The sequence below is a fragment of the Hippoglossus stenolepis genome, chromosome 9 (assembly GCF_022539355.2).
Source record: "Hippoglossus stenolepis isolate QCI-W04-F060 chromosome 9, HSTE1.2, whole genome shotgun sequence".
NCBI lineage: Eukaryota > Metazoa > Chordata > Actinopteri > Pleuronectiformes > Pleuronectidae > Hippoglossus > Hippoglossus stenolepis.
In genome coordinates, this window is record NC_061491.1 from 11,132,649 (window position 1) to 11,153,490 (window position 20,842).

General features: G+C 41.9%; 1 protein-coding gene across 2 annotated transcripts in view; it reads left to right on the top strand.

Moving 5' to 3' along the window:
• Positions 1 to 19,579, top strand: part of pdlim2 (PDZ and LIM domain 2 (mystique)) — a 38,407-nt gene extending 18,828 nt beyond the window's left edge. Inside the window, exons 7-10 of one of the 2 annotated variants that reach the window (XM_035166387.2) lie at positions 11,689 to 11,807; positions 16,144 to 16,292; positions 17,404 to 17,515; positions 18,462 to 19,579. In XM_035166387.2, coding sequence (XP_035022278.1) covers positions 11,689 to 11,807; positions 16,144 to 16,292; positions 17,404 to 17,515; positions 18,462 to 18,654 — 573 coding nt within the window. In that variant the 3' untranslated portion in view covers positions 18,655 to 19,579. The remainder of the gene's footprint in view (positions 1 to 11,688; positions 11,808 to 16,143; positions 16,293 to 17,403; positions 17,516 to 18,461) is intronic. The other variant, XM_035166388.2, reaches the window with a different exon arrangement.
• Positions 19,580 to 20,842: the final 1,263 nt, after the last annotated feature.

Consider the following 20,842-nt stretch of genomic DNA (forward strand, 5'->3'; position numbering starts at 1 on the left):
TAAAGTTGTAATATTTGGAGAATAAAGTGAATATTTGGAGGATAAAGTTGGAAATAGGACAAAAAGAAGAGGAAAATGTAGAAAATGAGCAGTGCCGAACCTGTGCTCTCAGGGTTTCCACTCCTTCTGGATCAAAAATCTTACACCAATCTCACTTAAGATAATGTGGTGCTGATGAGCCATTTAGTGTTTTGTTATTCGTGAAACTTACTTAACAAGATGCTCCACATTCCTCATTTTAACACAGGAAACATTCTGAACTCTTTTCTCAAAATCTCAGATTTCTATTCACTTTAAGTGGCCCTGATACTTTAAAATACACAGTTCAACTTATACATACAACATTTATCACTGTATTATTTCTCACTAAAGGCACTGTGAGTGAAATAGAGATGATGTTTTCATCAATCCAAAACCACATTCAAAAACCCACTGCAGAGTTACAATGAGGCTGTGGCCAGCAAACCGTTTTGGAGCAAACTTCCGTATTGGCTGAGCAAAAAACACACAGCTACGTTGTGGCTGAGAGCTCCATCAGTGAGCCCAAAGGAATGAACTTGCTCCTGTCATGGCCGTCCATCCAGCCTTGCATGTTTGTGGTATTTATGGAGCTGCACATCCTCCCATTCTCCTCACCATTTTTAAATTCATCCTTTCTCTCATTTTCCTTATGTTAGAATTCCCATCGTCTTGTATCCTCTGGGAGAAGTTACATTCCTTCTATCTCCTTCCAACTTGTTTTTTTTCACAATTTTCATCTGTTCATTCTTTGTTTTTGAATTAATATCAATCTATAGACTCTAAGGTGGCAGCAATATAAGATGTCTAATCACGTCTTAATCCACCCATATTTACTTTTTCTGGTTTAAAGCTGAGTTGGATTACTTGCTCTCTCTTTTTGGCTGACCCCTTCCTCCAAATGGATGTCTTCTCTGGTTTTAAAGTGGTGACGAGCCTGCCGCCCCAGCGCTGTGATTAGTGAGCAGAGTTCTTTCACAGCGTTCAGTGGGGAACTTGCTGGGGTGAGGCCTGCCATAGGCACACTGTGTATTATGCTGCTCGGGCTGGCAGGAACACAACAGCCCAGTGAGCGCTGACATGCGGAGCCTCAATGACAAGGGCCTCTGTCCTGCCTAAGAGGTGCAGAGTGCCGCTGTATCAGGAGATCAGCCTCGCTAAAAAGCTCCTAAAAGGCTTTTCCTTCCCTGTTTTGGCTCCTTGAGTGAGGAGAGTGGGATTCGCAACGTGATCCACCATTTTCCAGGGTGTTGGATGTCCTGAGAAAAGGCCCCTGTACAATAGTGGCTGTGATGGCAGAGGCTGTGGACAGCTGGTGCTGAGTTTTCCTTCGCGTCACAAGGGTTGTCGTTGTGTGATGGGCTGGAAGAGGTAGGGGGTGGGGGGTTCTGAATGGACATCAGGGACCCTGTTGAAATTCCCAAACTGCATTTAAGTCTTCACACCACTCTGCAGAGACCAGAAGATGCTTTAACACTGCAATGTCCTTTGTGTCACATTATGGAGCCCGTCTGACAATATACCAAACATTTTCTTTTAAAATGGAAAATCACGACTTTGGTAGACGCCTGCTTTGACTTGAGTGTCTTTTCAACACATTTTGACATAACTCTACATGTGTAGTTTTTTTTTATGCTGCACATTTTCTGTAATTTGTCATAACTTCAGGGTTGGGTTTGGACTCAAAAAGGAAATCCTGTCGGGCTCATTAGTTTTCGCTCGGGCTCGGACAGAAAATTGCGTCCCAAGTCACACTCTACATTGTAGTGTAAAACATTTTTCCTTGCAGCCTGCCTTTACCATTACATTTCCCACACTATAGATATGTAGTCATGTGAATAACAGAGCATCTATATGATACATCTTGACCAATAGGTCTGAAGGCTGATGTGAATAAGGAACGTGACCTTTAATCAGAAGGTGTGGATTCAAGTTTTTTTGGAAGCATCTATCCGAAAGTGTCCTGAAGTCCCAACCCTCCAGCAGCTGTAGGGATTTAGTAAGAATACTTGAGTAAAGCTGTTTCTATCTATGTTTCTTAATTGCCATTCGTGCCATTTATGTGCAGTGTGTAGTTTCATAGTATTTAATATCTACTAGCTCACCATCAAGCTTCTTGAAAGCCTGCGATTGTGTGTGAACTCACTGGGCACCGTCATGATTCAGAGCATCTGTTTATATCATTAAGAAGTGACCGCAACAGGATCTGTGCGATGAGCGGGGCCAAAACCAAACTGCTTTTCATGAGACATGACCCGTCACCCGGCCATTAGGAGCAGGCTCCATGTCTGCGTTTGCAGTTGCTGCACTTTGAGGTTCTTGGGGTTGCCTCAGTGGTTCTGGATGATCCTGTGCTCGCTAGGGAAGGCAGATTTCTAAATATTCCTTGTCGAGTAGGATGGCCAGTTTTGGGCCTGTACAGACCCAACGTTTTCCTTCTAGGCTAAAAGTGGGTAGGGTGACCTTGGCTGTATGACATGTCTCTTTATCCAGAGATGACATGGTAAGTATCCTTCCATACATCCTCCATCCCATACGTTTCTGTCCACCACCCTCCTACCAGCCGCACGCTGCCCGCCAGCTTATGGCTTTGTCCTGCTCTATTCGAGAGCCTGTGGTGGACTGGAGTGCAAATCTGTGGTCATTGCTTTGGAACATATTTGTACATTTGACTTGCAGGAATAGAAGTTGGTTTATGTATTTTAAATGGAGTCAAAATGTAAAACTTTTTATTGCACATACTGTTGGTTAACTGTGAAAGTCTGAAGACTTGTAGAAGTTAGTGCACCTCACCTGCAGGGGCTTCTCCTCTAGTGCTAAATGGAGATATCTTTTCCTTGACGATGATGGCTAGGAATGATGTACTATTTCAGGTTTGACATGAGTGGGGCTGTTGTTTGGTTTGGCTGGCCAGAGCTGTTCTAAGCCAAGCCAGCATCAGGGGAGCGATGCTGGCTGTGTCCACGGTGGAGGGATGTTTTCTTCTTTTCCTGCTCAGCGAGCTCTGTGACTGGACCGCGTGAGGCCTTTTCACGTGGACTTTTAGCCGTTAAGCTTGGGGTCCATTGTGGCCACTGCGCAGGCAGCATGCCTCTCCTCATCCCCACCGATTGATCAGCACACCTGTTTTTCTTTCCCCTGAAGTGGAAAAGCAAACTGGGGCACTTTTTTATTCCCCTTGCTTTCCAGGCCCCCGGGCGTACTCCTGGGGACATTCGGCCCTGCGAGTTTTATGGGGGAATGTTGGCAGGGAGAGATGGGCCTTTTTACTCTATGGTGCTGTTTACGAAGGCGGTTGAGCAGTATGTCAACATTCCAAAAGTTGTTGTGAAGGGAACGACCCGAATAACTGCCCCTTAGTGTGTTCACGCCTACAAAAATAGACATGTCAACATATCTTCCCCCCAGTTTTACAGGGGACAACACCTTCCTTTTTAGGGGAACTGTTACTATGGCTACGTTTGTTGGTCATAAATCATAATTATTAAGCTGGTAAAATATCATCTGCAGTTAACACTGAAGAATTACTCTGCTTCACTGAGACACTTTAACTGCATATGTTGCTGACATTATAGATTTATGTTTTAGCCATTAACGGAAATTCCTGCTGAAACATGAGCTTTAATCTGTACTCCATTGTATTGCATTTTAAGTCATAACAATAAGTTAAACAGTAAAGTTATATCTCTGTGTAAAACCGATTTGAGATGTGGTGAATGTTTTCTCTTCTTAATTACTGTAGTTGATGCTGTAGGAAACATTAACCACCTTTTATGGAGGAACTTTGACTGAGCTGTTAAAAGTGGCACTTTACTTCCAGGTCATGATTTCAGTTCGCACATATCACTAAGATATAGCTTTGTTTGATTGCTATTGTCTTTTTCTCTGGATACTATCAAAAGAGGAATCCAGGCCACCATAAATTAAAAGTTTCATGAAGTCCAGCAATTTTTAGTCCAACCATAATAAACTCCAGATGTCTGATGAGCTTGATATGCTGCTCAAGTCAGAGCCTTGTGGTGAATATAATGGGGATGAAAAATGCGTTGCTTGTAGCATCCTTCATGGATAAATAAATGCTCAGACTCATACTCATTCTTCATTGTGTCTGACTTTTGGTGGCAGTGTAAGTGAGTGACTCCCCCAGACCACCTACACTATGATCACATGAGGCGGCTTTAGCTGCTCGGTGTCTGCAAGTATTCACTTGTACAGAATCAATGTGACCTGGTGGGGAAAATAAGTGGAGAAAGAAGATGACAATACCGCCATCCAAAGGGTATTAGCGATCACTTAAAGGAGACACATGCTCATATTCAGATTCATAATTGAACTGCTGTCATTAAGGTTTACATGCTCTAATGTAAAGAAAACACATCACTTTCCTCATACTGTCCAGTGCTGCACCTCATCTTTTCAACTTCTGTTTTAGCTCCTATATATTCAAGGCCCCCGCCCCAATAAAGCCATATTTGCTCTGGTTGGCCAGCTTGCCCACTCTCGTGTGATTGCTCTTCCAGTGAAGGAAATGTCGACCTCCACTCTTGCTTTACCTGGCTTTGTTAGGATGCCGGACTTACCACTAGACATGCATTATGCAAATGTAGGGTATTATGATGTCCAATGACATCACGATACCCTGGAAGTATCTGTGGCACCACTGACGAGGAGCTTCAGGAGCAGTGTTTCATCACTTTACTGAAGACTTCAGGATTTTTAAAGGAGTTTTTAACTAGTTATGAAACTGTCTTATTTTTAATATTGCTGCCTCTTTATGACTTACAACAGCAAATAAGACAACCAGGGAGAAAATTGTGTTTTTCTATAAACAAAAACATAATGGGAGATTTTGGCCGGACACGCTCTCTCCATCAAAACTCCACATCAGGATATCTCTTGGAAGAATTGTGTTCATCCCTCCAATATAGCTTTAAGGATTAATACCAAGGTGGACTAAAGCTGTTGTGGCCCATCACCATTGGTTTTTCCTTTTAATTTGTCACCCTGCGTGTAAACTCTTTGGTGTTACAGGATAGCTCCTTAGGCACTTACACTGACTTAAGACTGGAAACTGAAAATTAATGTCCCACAGGCATAAAGTAAAAAAACTAAATGTAGATCTGTTTATAGCCAACAGTGGCAACAGTGCACAGACATACTGCAGTGCTCACAGTCGTCCCTCTGCTGTTCATTTGGCCTCTAATCTTGTACATATGGTTTATATCTGGAGCGGTCTGATGGTGTGTGGCCGTCGTGAGCGAATGGAGAAGAGGGGGTATCAACACTGGCATCATGGAGATCTGTCACTTTATTGAATGCTGCACTATATAAGCCTGTGCCAAGAATTATAGAGGATTGAGAAGATTGAGCTTGACTTTTAAAGCTTACTTTATGTTCCACGAAGAGGTTTACATCTTTTTGGAAAATGGTAAGATGCCTTAAAGCTGGGGTTGGTAATCCTGGAAAAGTTACACTTTGGACTTTGGCCAGCTTGTTAAAGCTCATTCCCACGAAACATGAACGGGCACTGACTGACAACTGCTAGAGGCTGAGTTTTCCAGGACTTGCTCACTAACTTCTGACAATCGTCCTCTGCTTCAGTGGTGCATGTCTCCCAGGCTGAAGGCTCCGCTCATGTGCAGTGAAAGTACAGGCAGCAGGCAGGCAGGTCGGTTAGTGACAGACAGGTTCACTGACCAATCATTTCATTCGATCCAAATGAAATGATTGGTCTTGTTTTACAGTCCCCCAAGGGCCACAGACTCCAGCTTTTTTTCTTTTCTTACACAAGACTTTATTGATGGCTATGAATAGGATTTTAACAAATAAGGTAAAAAGTGTTTCAGAAACAAATGACCAACCCTATAAACTTAAAACAAGATGCAGCTGCATATTAAATGCTATGCTTGAAAATACAGAGAGAGCATCACCTAAAGCAAGGTCTATAGGAGATGTAGTCAGTCTGCACCCATCGGCCCACTGGTCTTATATCATCCAATCATTGTTACCTCCTCAGAGGAGGTTATGTTTTCATCAGCTTTTGTTTTTGTAAGCTAAATTACATCAAAACAAATTGACGGATTTCCACTGAACTTGTTGGAAGGATGCAGTGTGAGGCAGGGAAGAACCCATTCAATTTTTGCAGGGTATTTTCATCAGGGGTCATATCCAGGATTTTTTATTACTTTTTTAAACATTGGTTAAAATGTTCACTCTTTTCCCAGGGAATAATTCATGAATCTTGATTAAATAAATCAGGCACTTTTAGGTGAACTGATATCTATGAGTGTGTGCAATGTGGTGCAGCTCGATTGAATTGTGGACTTTGGGGCCTTGGAGGAGGTATGTGCTCTACTGCGTGCCATTCTACAGTATTTGTAGTCTGAGACCCTCAGTAAAACAGCTGCTTTGGGATGAGGCCATAGAAAAAAGTAAATAAAGTTAATGACATGAATTTTGATATAAAACTATGCCCCTTGATTACCCATAGATTCTGTTATTTTATTACAGAATGTGGACACAATAATGAACCATCGCTCAGACATAATTACAAGGCAGGCACCAGCAGTGACAGTGGATAACGAGCATGTTGGCCTCAGGTCTTTGCTCAGGACCTCCACCAGTGCACACGGCTGTACACAGCCCTGATTATTACCCAGCATGTCTGGTGTCCCCTCCCTCGTTTTAGTTCAGCAGTCATGTCTGTGGTGGAGACAGTGAATAAGCAGTAATAGGACTTTCTCACTGCAGCACCAAGCCTCTCTAAACAAAAGCTCCTCCAGGCATCACTCTTGTGCGATCCTGGCCCGTGCCCTGTAATTGAAGCTGCAGGGTGGTGGTGATGATGATGATGATGCAGAGTGGCCTGCTTGGAGCCAGACTGTAGGCTCCTCCACTGGCACTGTCCCCAACATCTCCCACGGGCCTTTATTTAAAACAGCTGCCCTCAATGCTCTTCGCCATTTCCTGTTTGTTTGTGTCTTGAAGCGGCCAATCATAGAAATCTTGTTAGTGTTTAAGTGATTATGTTGCATATTTTCACTCTTCATCCTGTTTCTTTTTCTTTTCTTCAGCGTAAGCCAGTCACTTAGTCTTTGTCAAAAGTTTTCGTTGACAGAAACCATGCAGCATTAGCAAAGAATCCCTAAAACCAACAAAATTTGCTTTATTACTCTTCATGTTTGCAGGTCATATATAGGTTTGAATGATTTACTGACCTGGTGTTATTTTTCATAGATTGCATGTCGGCTATTTCAGAGGCAATATACACAAGCATCAGACTTAAGTTTACAATCCTTCAATAAAAGCTTCGTAATCAGCTGAATATAAAGTATTTCAGTAGCAAAATTAATGTTGTGCATTTACTTTATAGACAAATTGCTAAAGAGGAAATGATTCAATGAATGTTGTTTTCATGACGGAGATCAGCACCTGCGACACCCATGAATTTCTGTCTGTCTGATATTGTGAAATAAAATAATCTGATTATCAAAATGATCTGCAGGACAGATATTATTGCTGACAGGACAGTTTTGGCCTGTGGGCCGCTAGTTGTAGTTTATGGATGCTGAAGATGACATGTTCAACTTGGTCCGCAGACTGTCTGTGAAGCCCCGCCCTCACTGACTGATGGCCTCTGTTTGCCTGAACATATCATAAATCCTACATTGAACTTCCTTGGGCCCCTGACAATACACATGTCAAGTGTGAAGCTGAAAAGATGAATCAAGATATGCTTTCCACATACAGACAGATTTTAGGAATTAGTCGATAGATGTTGCTTTGCTGTGATTGGTTCACAGAAAGCAATGAAGTCCGGTTCACAGCACAAACAAAAACACAAACGCAGAAATGTGGAAAACACAAAACTGTTCTAACGTGATCAGAAAAATAGTGATTTATCTCAAAAGCTATTGAGAAAATAGGGGTTTCAGGACTTCTTTCAGACTCTTGTGTTTGAGTGTTTGGTCTCACACATCCTGTTCAGTACAAAACTTCATTGACAGCCTTTTAAGTCAGATATGTTATTGTATATGCAAGACAAGGCCAGCACAACATCCAGGATCATTAGGGAATGTCACTGGTATGTTGCCTATAAACTCCTGATTACAGTTCAGTGTGGCTTTAATCAGAGTTTCCTCCTTTAGCCGGCCACAGGAACCAGGAAGAATTGGCTGCTGATTTTTCTCCAGTGGTCTCTCCCATCTCTGAGCCATGCTCCCATCCAAGACAAAATAACAGGCTTTCCTATGCTCGCCTTTGCCCCTCCCTGAGTTTTTTGGTGCATGAGACATAGGGGCATTGTTGGCACTACCATGGTGCAGTTTACCAAACACATTGCAGCTCGGAGATCAAGCGTGCGTAATGGTTTAATGGCTCACAATGGAACACTGATGATTTTAGAACAAAGATGTTTCAGACGCAGTATAAGGCCGTTGCCAGCCGTGCCATGGTTACAGCTATAAAAATCTGGCACTGGACATTGCGGCATGGATGATGGTGATGGGAGAACTGCTCAAGTTTTTTGAACTTTCTAAGGTCAAGCTCAATCACAGCCACATTCTCCCTGTCACAGTGGAGCGTGTGTTTTTTCTCTCTCTTCTTCCTTTTTGTTTTTCTTTACTTCATTGCATTCCTCTTGAGTCTCATAGATTAGAGTTGTGTTTTTATCTGTAAACTATCCTGCTGTTGGAGAGCCTGAAGATCCACACTCAGTAGCCAGACACTTATATAACATAGGTATGGTTTGCATTAGCGTGGATTCTTACACACATACTGGGCAGCTTCCCTAGGTCTTCCCGATACGAATCCCTAAAGCATGTATCTCTTTCAGGTATATGCCCTTGAGATTGTTTCGCAGCAGGAGAGGACTCGGTTGTTCTCTTGTATTGTGATGGTATGGAATATATGATCTTCTGAGCCTGCTGTTATTATGCTGGGTTTATCCTGGGAGGAATCATAGGGAGACGTACCAATGATCATTTCTGGTAAAGGCTTCCTGGCACGCACCACTAATCTGCCCACTCGCTAAGGAAAAAGAAGAGGAAAATTGGACTCAATTGAGAACAGAGACATTGTTCAAAGAGTTGCTGAATTGGAAGCGGGTGCTGGCATTGGACACACAAATCTTTGACTCCCATCGGTGCCACTGTGTCAGCATCGAGCTCCGGCTCAGTCTCAGACGTGTACCGGTTCGAAAAACTCGGGCTGAGGCATTTTTTCCTTGGATGGAACCTGTGTAAACCTGATGCCAGCTGGTGACGGTTAGAGAGAGAAACTCGGTGAGCTTTATTTTCAAAGCTGTACTGTGGAGTTATCTGGGGGTTGTTTGCACTCTTGAGTTTTCCTGGACTGTGCACAGACCGAACAGACCGTAATGGCTCTGTTTCCCCAGCAAACTGGAAATTATGAAACGGTTTTGAAACTTGTTTAAAACATGTTTATTTTTTTTCAACCAATCATGTTATTCTGATATTGCACTAATGCATGAGCATGCTCTCTGTGATCAGTAAGTGGTCAGTATCAGAGGTGCACTTGGTTGAGGCCAGACAGTGATGTAGATAAAATGTGTTGGTATTCCTGACACTACAAGTGCCTGGTTTTAGTCATGAACTGTGCACACACGTGCATGGGTGTTAACTGTGATCATGTGCCCAAGGGCAATTTCCCTTGTGGATCAATCAAGATCTTTTATGGTGATTAAAGTTCAACAGTTTTTAACCTTTGCACTTAATGTTAGTCTTCTCCTATCTTGGTTTCAGCTACAATAAAAAATATCAATGGCACATCTACTGAGTCTATGAACGGCTTGTGTACAGTAGGTACGTAGCGCCCTCTTCTGGCAAAAGTCAAATATTCACTTTGCTCTCCTTTTGGAAAGTCTTTTCTCATCCCACGATGAGGCCGCGACACTGTTTATGTTTTATGACCATGAATAATTGTGAGATTTGCACTGCATCTGGAAACTATTGAAGTACATGCTGGCACTGTCGTTCCCATCAAACCAACACTGGAGTTGGTGCCAAACATCTGTTGCCACACAATCCATCTTCTATCAGCTGAGGGAACTGAAGTGTAGCTCTGATTATAAATGGTAATCAAGATAAAAATGTAATAGAGGTTCCCCTCATTGTGGGTGGAAACTGTTTATATTTGAACCAATATGGTAGCAGGACCTTCAATTCAGTGTGTTATTTTTTCTGGGGGTATTAACTCTACTTTCTGTCGGTGTAATATAAAAAATCAACCAACACAGGGGCGGAAAGTCCAGTTATATTATAGTGGAGGTTGACTGCAGGGGTTTTACTGCAATATCCACCAAGAGCGAGGAATCCATGGACGAGCCCTGCATCAGACCAAAAAGGAAACATCACATACTGCAAAATCCTTCAACCAATGAGGAAATACCCAAACTGGGCCCCAAGATGTCAGGGACACACGCCCAGGGCTGATCAGCCTGTGGTGGGCCTGCCTTAGCAGAGGCTGTGTTGTGATTAAAAGGCCAAAACACCCGATGATGCTAAGGTACACATGATGATCTGTCCCTGACATCTGCTGGTGGTTCACAACTTATCATCAAAGGAGTGCAGAAGACCTTCAAACGTTAAAGGGACACGCACCATCTTGTTCTGTTTTAAAAACCAACATCAACTTAATCCAACTAGTTAATTAATTAGGCCTACAGGAAGATGTTGATGATGCATCACTTAATGTTAATTTTCTCTGGCACTGTCTGCAGCTATGCTAACATAGCTATTGTCTCACAATCAAACACGGAACACTACATCAGCTTGTAGTCGTACAGTATTTTTGTCTGACCAGGTGTTACTTCAGCTTGGACATGTTGCCCTGGCCAGTTTTGGATCATGGATCACAAACACTGCAGTGAGTGTTTGTCTTTTGTAACCACACGTGTGATCGCTTTCGCCTCGCAATAGGCCCGACTCACTGTGAAGTGATGTTTAATGATTCTTCCTGGTTTTATTGGTGGTTGAAAAACGGCTTTCTGGTTCCCATTGATCTAGAGTGTGGACTGATGTTATACTTGCGCTCTCTTTCTTTTTGGCTTTGTTTAATATCAGTTACAACAATTACAGCTACAGTTGAATGCTGGACTCTTACGTCAGTATCGCAGAGTACTGACTCATGTTAAATCAAACGGAGTCATGCAACAGAAACTTTGAGAGCAGACAACATGAAATACTGTACAATCAAACAGGGACTGTTGTTTGTTCTGCTTGTGAAAGTGCTCCAGTGTTCTGTATGTGGTCTCACTCCATCTGAAATTCATTTAAATTACTGATACATCTCTCAGGTTTGATCTTGACTGAATATATCCAACATAACTGTGTCAGACTTTTGTTTTATTCCAGGTTGTCACACAGTACCGTCTCCTCAGATTTGAAGCTTTCTCAAATAGTGACACTACATTTGTCCAGAGCCAGTGTATGTGATTAGTGGAAACATTTTCTGCTGAATTCCTGCATCTGCACTCAACATAACTCCCTTTGTGTCTCTTGTGCAGTATCATTGCATCATGCTCTAAGCACTTGCCCAAGTGTCCTAATAGATTCCTCAGCTCACAATGTAAAGTTGGTTTCAGCTGCTGCAAGACGTTTCACGCTCAATTACTCTCTGTTTCTTCTTTGTGTCGTCTCTCTTCCTCCACAGGAGTTCTCCCCCACAGACTACAGAAAGAACTCCATGTCCAGCAGAACCCCGACACCACCAGGACGCTACTCTCCCCACAGTCCCATTGATCGGGATGTACCCATGTCTCCCCGACGCAGGTAAACAGCAGTCGCATCACAAACAGCAGCATTGTATTAAAACATGTTAAGACACCATATTCCCAGAAATATATATACAGTTGTCCAAATATAATTAGGAAATAATCAATGTCTATGTGGAATTGGTGGGTTGGACATTTAATTGTAAATATTCCAGAAGATACACCACTGTCTCTTAGTGTCACTCCACCCCATGTTTTATAATGACCTCTTGTGTATTAAAGTAACTTTTTAACTGATATCGAACTGTTTACAATTATTCCTAATCCAAATCTAGTTCCTCTCCAAAGACAGGAGAGTAAAACAGCATCCACGCTCCAGGCAGACAGTCTGCACCATCTATAGGCCAGCAGTGATTACTCCCACCTAACTACAATGGCAATCAGTAGAGCACATACCTCCGCCAAGACCCTGCAGTCCCCTTATATTCAATCAAACCGCACCAAAGTTCACACACTTCTGGATATCAGTGCCCTAAATGTGCCACATTTAAAAAAGAAAAATTCTTGTCCTATACGACATCCTTCAAAGTTTTGTTATAATCCGTCCAGCAGTTTTTGTGTAATCTTGCTTACATACCAATAATCAAACAGACAGGCATGAAAACATTACCTCCTTGGTGGAGGTAACAAATCAGCATTACCAAATATTTTGGATTACTCACGGATATTTTAAATTATAAAATAAGTAGACTGCTGGGTGTCGATCTAAAAACAAACGGAGACAATCCACATTTATTTTCATTCAAATGATTAATACTTAAGTATCAAATAAATGTCTGTTAAGACTTTTGCCTCTTTTGTTATTAGTTTTAATTGATTGTATTTTATCAGATGCAAAAACATAACATCAGCATTATGTATCAGCCATTAGAAGCCAAGCTCTACAAATATCAGCATTAGCATTTGTCTTTGAAAAAATGTGCACTAATCCTAGGTATGGTGAACTGTCTTCGTTGTCCAAGTTGTGACAGTTTTGATATGAGATAATCAACCAGAACTTGCCAGAAGTTATATCTGCTGCTGGTCTATTATATTGAATGATAAATGCTTGTTGTAGTGTTTATTATATTTCTTTATTTTCCATATTTGAAATTTATCTGTGAGGCCAGTCTCTGCTAGAAACTTTCAGTTATAAATTTGTAATTGTTCCTTCCTTTCAAAGGTCTGTATGGAAAGGCAGAGTTAGGGTGTTAATGGACCGAGGAGCCTGTTAGTCACATTGTGAATTCACTGCTGTGCTGCAGCTGACTCCTGGTGCTCTGAGCTGTTTGCAGCTGCACTCTGAGTTGACGTCTGCGTTTGACTTTTTAGCCTTTGTGAAACTTTATATTGTGTTCACCACCTGCACTTCAGTTTGCTCTTTCCTGCTTCGCCCACTCTGAGGTGATGAAGCCCTAATTTGGCTCATTTTGTTTTGTGCAGGTGCTGAAAACGATCTGGATTCACTCAGAATCACCAGTGTATTTCTGTCTCAGCAGAAATGAATATCTTTATCTAGTCTGTCTCATAATCCTTTGTGTCCACTCTCTCTCTGCTGGAGAGCCTGGTGCCTGTGTTTTCACAGAGCGCCATGGTTGACTTTGGCCCCACTTCCCTCCTGTGTAGCCACAGCTAGTGATATGACTTTTCAGCAAATGCAGTCATAGCCAAACACCCCACATTGCCAAAAATCTGATTTTTTTTTTTTTTCTTCCCTATCCCCCCTGATTGGCCTCCAGTCTGGAGCCCCCAGCCTGCACAGCAAGCCTCTCCCTGCTCCTCCCCAGCCAATCACAGACTCAGTGACACCCATTCACCCACCCCTTTATGTCGCATGGCCAATGACTTTGAGCCCCGGGGCACACCTTTCAGTCAGAATCTTGTTTTTCTGTCTTGTCTGGTTTAGATAGAGGTGTGTGTTCAGCATCTGAGTGTGTGTGCTTGTTTAGTTTTTTCTCTGTGTGCTCTGAGTTGCTACAGCAGTGTTTGAAACAATAGGACCGGTTCAGTGAGCAGAAGCTGAGCTGCCTCTTTGTCTTTGTTCGGTTTAAGGTGAGTTTGGGATTTTCAGTTTTGTCATTTTGATATCTTTTCTCAGATGCCTGTGTTTTTGGTTTGGATGTTGAACTGTGAAGCATTCAGAAATGTGGTCGGAATTTAGCCCCGTGATCTTGCATATGTTTTGGCTACACGCATTTTGAATCTCTGCTATGACTAGATTGTTATCATTGCTCCGCATTGCCAAGTCTGGACATGGAAACCAGCAACACATGAGTCTCAGATGCAGACATTGTGTAGATGTGAGACTATTTGAAAGAGCCATTCCCAGATTAAAAAGCTAGACTGAAGTTCTTTGATACTTTTTGAACTCTGTGCATGAATCTGTGCACTCAGCTGCTCATCTCGTGTGTCGTTCTCTCTCTGACCGTCATTTATTTGTTTCCCATTTGACCTAGACTTTCCATGTTGTTTTGAGATTGCATGTCAGATGAGCTGGTGAGCGAAGCATAAAGGGGAAATGGATTGCTAAGGGTGGAGCTGAGCATGAGGAGAAGTTTGAGTGTGTGTTTTGGAGGTCTGTTTTCAATTTGAACCACGTTCAGTGATGCAGACGAAAAGGCCTGAACATTTGTTTTGGGCACATATTTGTTGTCTCATGTTCTTGCCATCTCCAGTTTCATTCACATTTTCACATATGAGGAAACGATGAAAGAACAAAATGCAGATTTTCAGCTTTAACAGAGACTCACTGCTGGACTTTTCATGCACAGCCCCCCAGTGTAAGAACAATGCAGCTGGACAGTGATTCTAAACCTAAGACCAAAGCAGACAGGGAGTTTTTCTTTTACTGGTCAAATGGTTTAATGCTCTTGACTGGTCAAATACATCATGTGAGCTGAGTCATACTAAGCACGTGTTTCACAGATTGAAGACAAGCGAAAAAGGGAATATTACTTCTTTTCAGAACTGTCAGAGCACAACAAGGGAGGACGCCAATGATTTGCTGAGTAAATACCACAGAGCACAAAGGGTTTGACACTGAACATGTGAATCAACTTTGTCAGTGTTCATTGGACAAATTTTACTTTTACTCACAATCATTGTTTTACTGCAGATACAATATTCAGGAGTTCAGAGCAAATTATAATACTAATCTGGATTTATATAGCATCTCAAGTAGCTTTACAACAATGGATTTACATAAAAGGACATGAAGACCTTGAACATAAAAACTGTTGGACAATTATTGAAAAATAAGTAGTAACTGAGATGTGAGGGTTAGGGTCAAGAGTCTAAAGGAAGCAAACAATGATATAAGTAGATTTGAAGCCTCATAGAGCAGTGATGGTAAAATATGTTATAATCTATATGTTAAATCCCAGCAGGGAACTGTTGACACTGGTGAAGCTGAGGTCATTGTCTCCAAGCAGATTCTCCACAGCGCAGGTGTCAGTTGAACAGTAACTATTTGGGCAGATTCTTTGAGAGTGATGGCAGTTGAGACAGTCAGTCAGGTTAAGTCGACTGGCTCTTCCTGACATGTTTGCTACAGGCGGAAGGCATCAAACCACACCTGGCCCAGTTAGCCAACCGGTTCCTGCTGACAGCAAACACCCAGCAGCTCCGTGCACACGAATACTTGACACAAGAACACACTTTGCGTCTTTGTGCTTCTTGTAACTTACAAATACATCTGCCAGTCCAGACCCATGCGTCTCCTCAGCAGGGGGCGGGGAGGGACTGGTATTCAGCCTCACATTAGGAAGCAGTAAAGGGAAACCGCTTTTCCACCACAGCAGGGTTAAAGAATTTACTTGAAAAGTGAGCCACTGATCTTTTGTGCTAATTGTTTAATGATCTGACACCATGTACAACCCCTTTGGTAAAAGTTTCTTCTCCTTCCCCCTCCTGGCTGGAAACAAGACGCAAAGTTACAAGTTTTTATGTCTGTTATTTTCTATAAGGACTTAGGATTTCTGCTTACATAATCATAGCAGCTGAAAAGATTTAACTACTAGTTTATGCATTAGAAAAAGCACCCATGCAATAACTTCCATTGTCAGTCTTATGTCCTTTGTTTTTACCTTGGGGCTGTCTGAGTCACAACATATTCTGTAAGGTGATCGGAGGCCGATCCTGCAGAGCCTGTGATTGGTGTTTGGCCTCTTGCCTGTGGTGTGCAATCTAGACTTGATGTTTGGAGGTCAAAGTCTCAAAGCCAGCTGCTGCCCCCATCCCTCATTTCCTCTGGATTCACTTAAACCACACTCACCAGAGTTCACAAAGAGTTTGGCCCACAGTTTGAATTCAGAGAATATTATATCTCACGTTTTTCCCTCTTTTTCTTTCCACAGCAGTTCGAGCTCTGACTTTACCATGCAGAGGTTCGACAGGGACTCCGAGGTGTACAAGATGATCCAGGAGAATAGGGAGGCGCTCATGGAACCTCGTCAGTCCAACACCTTTAAAATGCTGCAGGAGGTCCTGGAGGCCGATGAGAAAGGTTAGCACTATGTGCACAATGGGGTCCAGACTTTGTCCGGAATGCCTTTCACATGTAAAGAATGCAGCAGGAGATTCAGACACATTCAACAGAAAAAATCTCCACAAATGGTTCAGGGGGGGTGGTGCAGGAGGAATAACATGTATTTATTCCGCCACTGAGAACACAGGACATCGAAACCAGTGTCCACCCTTTTTACCAAAAGCTCTTAAATCTCTTTATCTAAGTTTATATCTTCGTCTTCTACGTGTATGGCTTCTCTATTTATCCTGAGATATGTATTCTTCTAGTTTTTCTTCAGTTTTGCGTCTGTGATTTGCTTGAAACTTCATCAATGTGCCCATTCACCCTCCAGATAATATATAGAGTTTTTACAAGTGGGCTGGCAGAAAAACTCTAGAGAATGTCCACAGCAACTGACTCGGACATTTGCATTCTCACATACAGCCCCTACAGATAATTACATAAATCAAAATGTAATGTTCATTCTGTTCCAAAAAATCAATTTGTTGGAAAATTGTAGTTACATGAAACCTTTAGATGGAGCATCAAAAGCAATCAGACTACAGACATGTAACAGATTCCTATCAGCGGTTGCTTTCAGAATTTGTCTGTGTCAAATGCAACATAATTCACATCACCTCCTGCAGTTGTTTGCTGGCTGCATGTCCATCTTGAAATCATCTGTCGAATGTGTATCACGCATAACAAGTGAGTGCGAGTTACAGAATAGTGACTTCCATATGGTCTTCACCTGGGCTGGATATGGAGAAAGAACAGCTCTCCAGTGTACAGTTCATAATCTGAGCAGCATATCGTGGAATTCCTCTGTTCTCCTTTTCACCCCCTTTGCTTTGATAAATGTCAGAGCAAATAAATCCAGATAGGACTTACATTCTTTCCTGATGCAATAATGACCAGTGTGTGGAAAACCTATTTCATGAAGCGTGTCCCATGGGTGATGAACCAGTGATGACTAGTGGGAAATGCAAACACGCTCCACTGGCAGAGAGCAGTGGAGACAAGCGGTGTTGATGTGATGAGACACGCAAACCTATCAGAACATCTATGTGAGCAGCGTGTGTGTGTGTTTATCTGTGTGTAACTTCAGAGGCGGCCCTGCGGTTCCCAGGGAAACTTTCGCCCAGCGTCCCCAAACCGAGCACATCAGTGGGAGGAGTCAGCAAATATCATACCTGTGAGAAGTGTGGCACCAGCATTGTGTAAGTCCACTGTCACATGATATTACACACTCACTGTGATAACTATTATACTGCAGTAAATACATGGATAATTTTCTTTTCAGTAAAAGATGCTGCAGATATTAAGTGTGTGTTTGTATTATTAATAATATTATTAAAAACACATTTGTTTATAAAAATGATTCAAATGTAACATGAACATGTTTTTTGCGTTGGTGTCAAAGACCCTGTTCAGACCTGCTATGAACATCTGTCCCAAGAGATCCGATCACAAGTGGACAGTGTTAAAATGCTTCCTGTGAACATTTGGGATCATATCTCACTTCCCCGGTTCTCACTACATGTTTACTTACTCTATGCAAGTAAACGTGTGTTTTATTTTGGGAAGACCAAATGATGTTATTATTACCCAGTCTGAGTTTGATATGTCCGATGAAAATGTTTGCTCACTCTCGCTCTGTCTGTCTCTCTCCGAGACACAGAATCAGGAGGGACTGCATATGTCTTGCAGCTGTGCTATGAAGAAAGATTTTAGTCGGTTTAAGAAAAGTATCATTATCATTATATGTTGGTCTGTGTTGATACTTTGGCGATGGCCACAAAAAAAATCCACGTATGGACACTGAGAAGACTCAAAATAGGTCAGCTCAGGAGGCGGTCCTTCACCTGTGGCTCAGGAAGCATTTGTGTTCTCACAGCGAGAAGAATGAGACCACCTCTTAATGTGTTTGAAGTGATCTGATGCATTCAGACCTGAACGTGGTGCTGACCACTTGTGATTCGGATCACTCATGACAGATGTTAGTAGCAGGTCTGGTTAAGGTTTGTGTGTCGCTTTTCCTTTAAAAGTTAAACTATGTCTGTCTGTTCTTATCTCTCCAGCTCTATAGTTGATTCACTTTGGAAATCAATTTATTCTGTTATCACATAGACTCCAAAGTCTCTGACTGCCTTCATCTTTCCACAGCTCACAGGCCGTGCGTATCCTGGACGACCGCTACCGCCACACAGAGTGCTACGCCTGCACAGACTGCGGCCTTAACCTCAAGATGAGAGGTCATTTTTGGGTTGGAGATGTGATGTACTGTGAGAAGCACGCCAAACAGAGGTACCAAGGCCCAGGTACCTCCCCCCAAGCCACCTTGTCCCCTCGCCAATGAAAGCGCCACGCCACATCCGTCCCTCTTGGGACGCAGAGTGCTGCTTGTCTGCCTGAAGAACCACCTCATCTGACTCAGTTATAGACCTTGGGATGGAGCACGGAGGTGGACACTGGTCAGTGATATGGCAGAGGATGATCTTTTCTGATCCCATTTAACTATATTTTGCAATATTATGATTCACATTCTTGCCTTTGGTATAATTGTATCTGAATTTGCGGCTTTGTTTTTCACAAGATGCAGCCTCCACAGTCGTTATATTTAATCTTAGCTCTAATGATGCACAGCTTCCATGGACTCAGGCCACATCACGTTCTACGGCCAGTTTTACATTACACCTACAATTTAGACAAACTTGGCAGGACTGTCTCTCCGACTCTGATGATCTGGATAATCAATTGAATCTTCTGCTGAACACAAAGGGACCAAAAATCTCACCTACACTGCATTAGTGTACTGTGAGGGTGTGGATGGTTGCATGCTTTCACATGCAGGAGTGTGGTGGCTTCTGCATGCCTTAGCTGCATCTGTGTGTGTGTGGGTGTGTGTGTGGGTGGGTGGGTGCGTGCATGAGCGAGGGGAAGGAGGGGGGTGTACACGTAATTACAGACACAAAGGAGTTGAGTTAAAGTTTGATTTCTCCTGTATTTCTTTTGTAAACTGAATATGGGTTAAAAAAAAGGAGAAAAAACATATTTGCTGATGTTTTGATGCTTATGAGGGAGATTCATTCAATGCAAAATATTTTTGATGTTTTTGTGATTGAACTGTATTCTATAATATAAACCATTTAAAATGCATTATGTATGCACAGGACATTTAGTGTGAAAAGATTTGATGACGATAATGCATTTACAGCAGTACTCAGAAATACACTTTAATGTTCGCATTTCATGTGGCACTTAATAAAATCGCACAACCTGAAGCTGCTTCAGTGACTTTGATTGTGTTGCAATAATGTCTGAATCAAAATGTCTCCATACATCATCACTGCCTCACGACACTTTGGTGACATCTGATTGTTGTTGCAAACAACTCCAGTAATATATAGAAAAAGAGATGTTTGTCTTTAGTGCTTTGTGTAATATGAACTTAAGATTTTAAATTAAGTTCAATATATATTTACTTGCACAGCTGACATTTTGTTGTTCCTTCGTGGTGTTAACTTCAGATGTTACTAATGATAATAACTCGGTTCACTCTCCACAAGTGTTAAAATACATCTGTGTGTAGATTCACCAAATTCTTAAATTTCTGCTTTCCCTGCTAGACTTTGTCAAAATGTCTGCTGTGGCCTAGTCATACTATATAATAAAATCATTAAGTGTTTTACTCTGAAAAAACTTACAAAACCTTATATTTTTTATTGAAAAATAGGAATGTAAATGAATACATCTTGCATAGCTTGAAAATAAATATTACTTCCCCAACGTGTTTATTTTGAAGTCACTGTTGACCTCTGTTAAATCAGTCCTTTAAACGTATCATATGTGGGTATTCTTCGATTACATGTTCAAAAATATTCTTGTTGTTCTTTCACATAACGAAGTGTAATCAAATAAACACAAATTATTCCAAGGGATGTGGATGGGGTGGGGGTCCCCGGACTATTATTTGTCTGGTGGGGGGTCCTTGGCTGAGAAAAATTGCAACCTCTACCACACATTTGCCTATATAGTACTATATATGTATAGTAAAGGACTGTGAGACTTCATGATCCACGTTAGTCAAACTACACACGCCTCTTTCATTGAGACAGAATTCATCGATCACATGATCTGATATGACATCAGACATTAAAAATGGGAACAGTGACATTACAGTTGAAAGAAGACAGGTTTGTCAAGTAGGGCGTCGCCCTCATCTTATTAGCAACATGTTGCAGCTCTGGTTGTCTTTGAGAACTTATGAAAGTGAGATTGACCCTGGTTGTCCAACTGTTGGCAGTCTTTTAAATAGAATATTATTCTACATGTTTATTATAATCCACGTAAAATATGATCCTGAATAATAAAAGATCATATATATCAAGTGACATTCTTGTAATTCACGGTTCTAACCAGACGAGGGCAGCATTACTATCTTTTCAATGTGTCCCTGAACTTGGTAAAGGGCTGAAAAAATTAAGGAGCAGAAGCAATAATTACATTTTACGTGTATAAAGATTTTGTTTTTTTACGTGCCATGA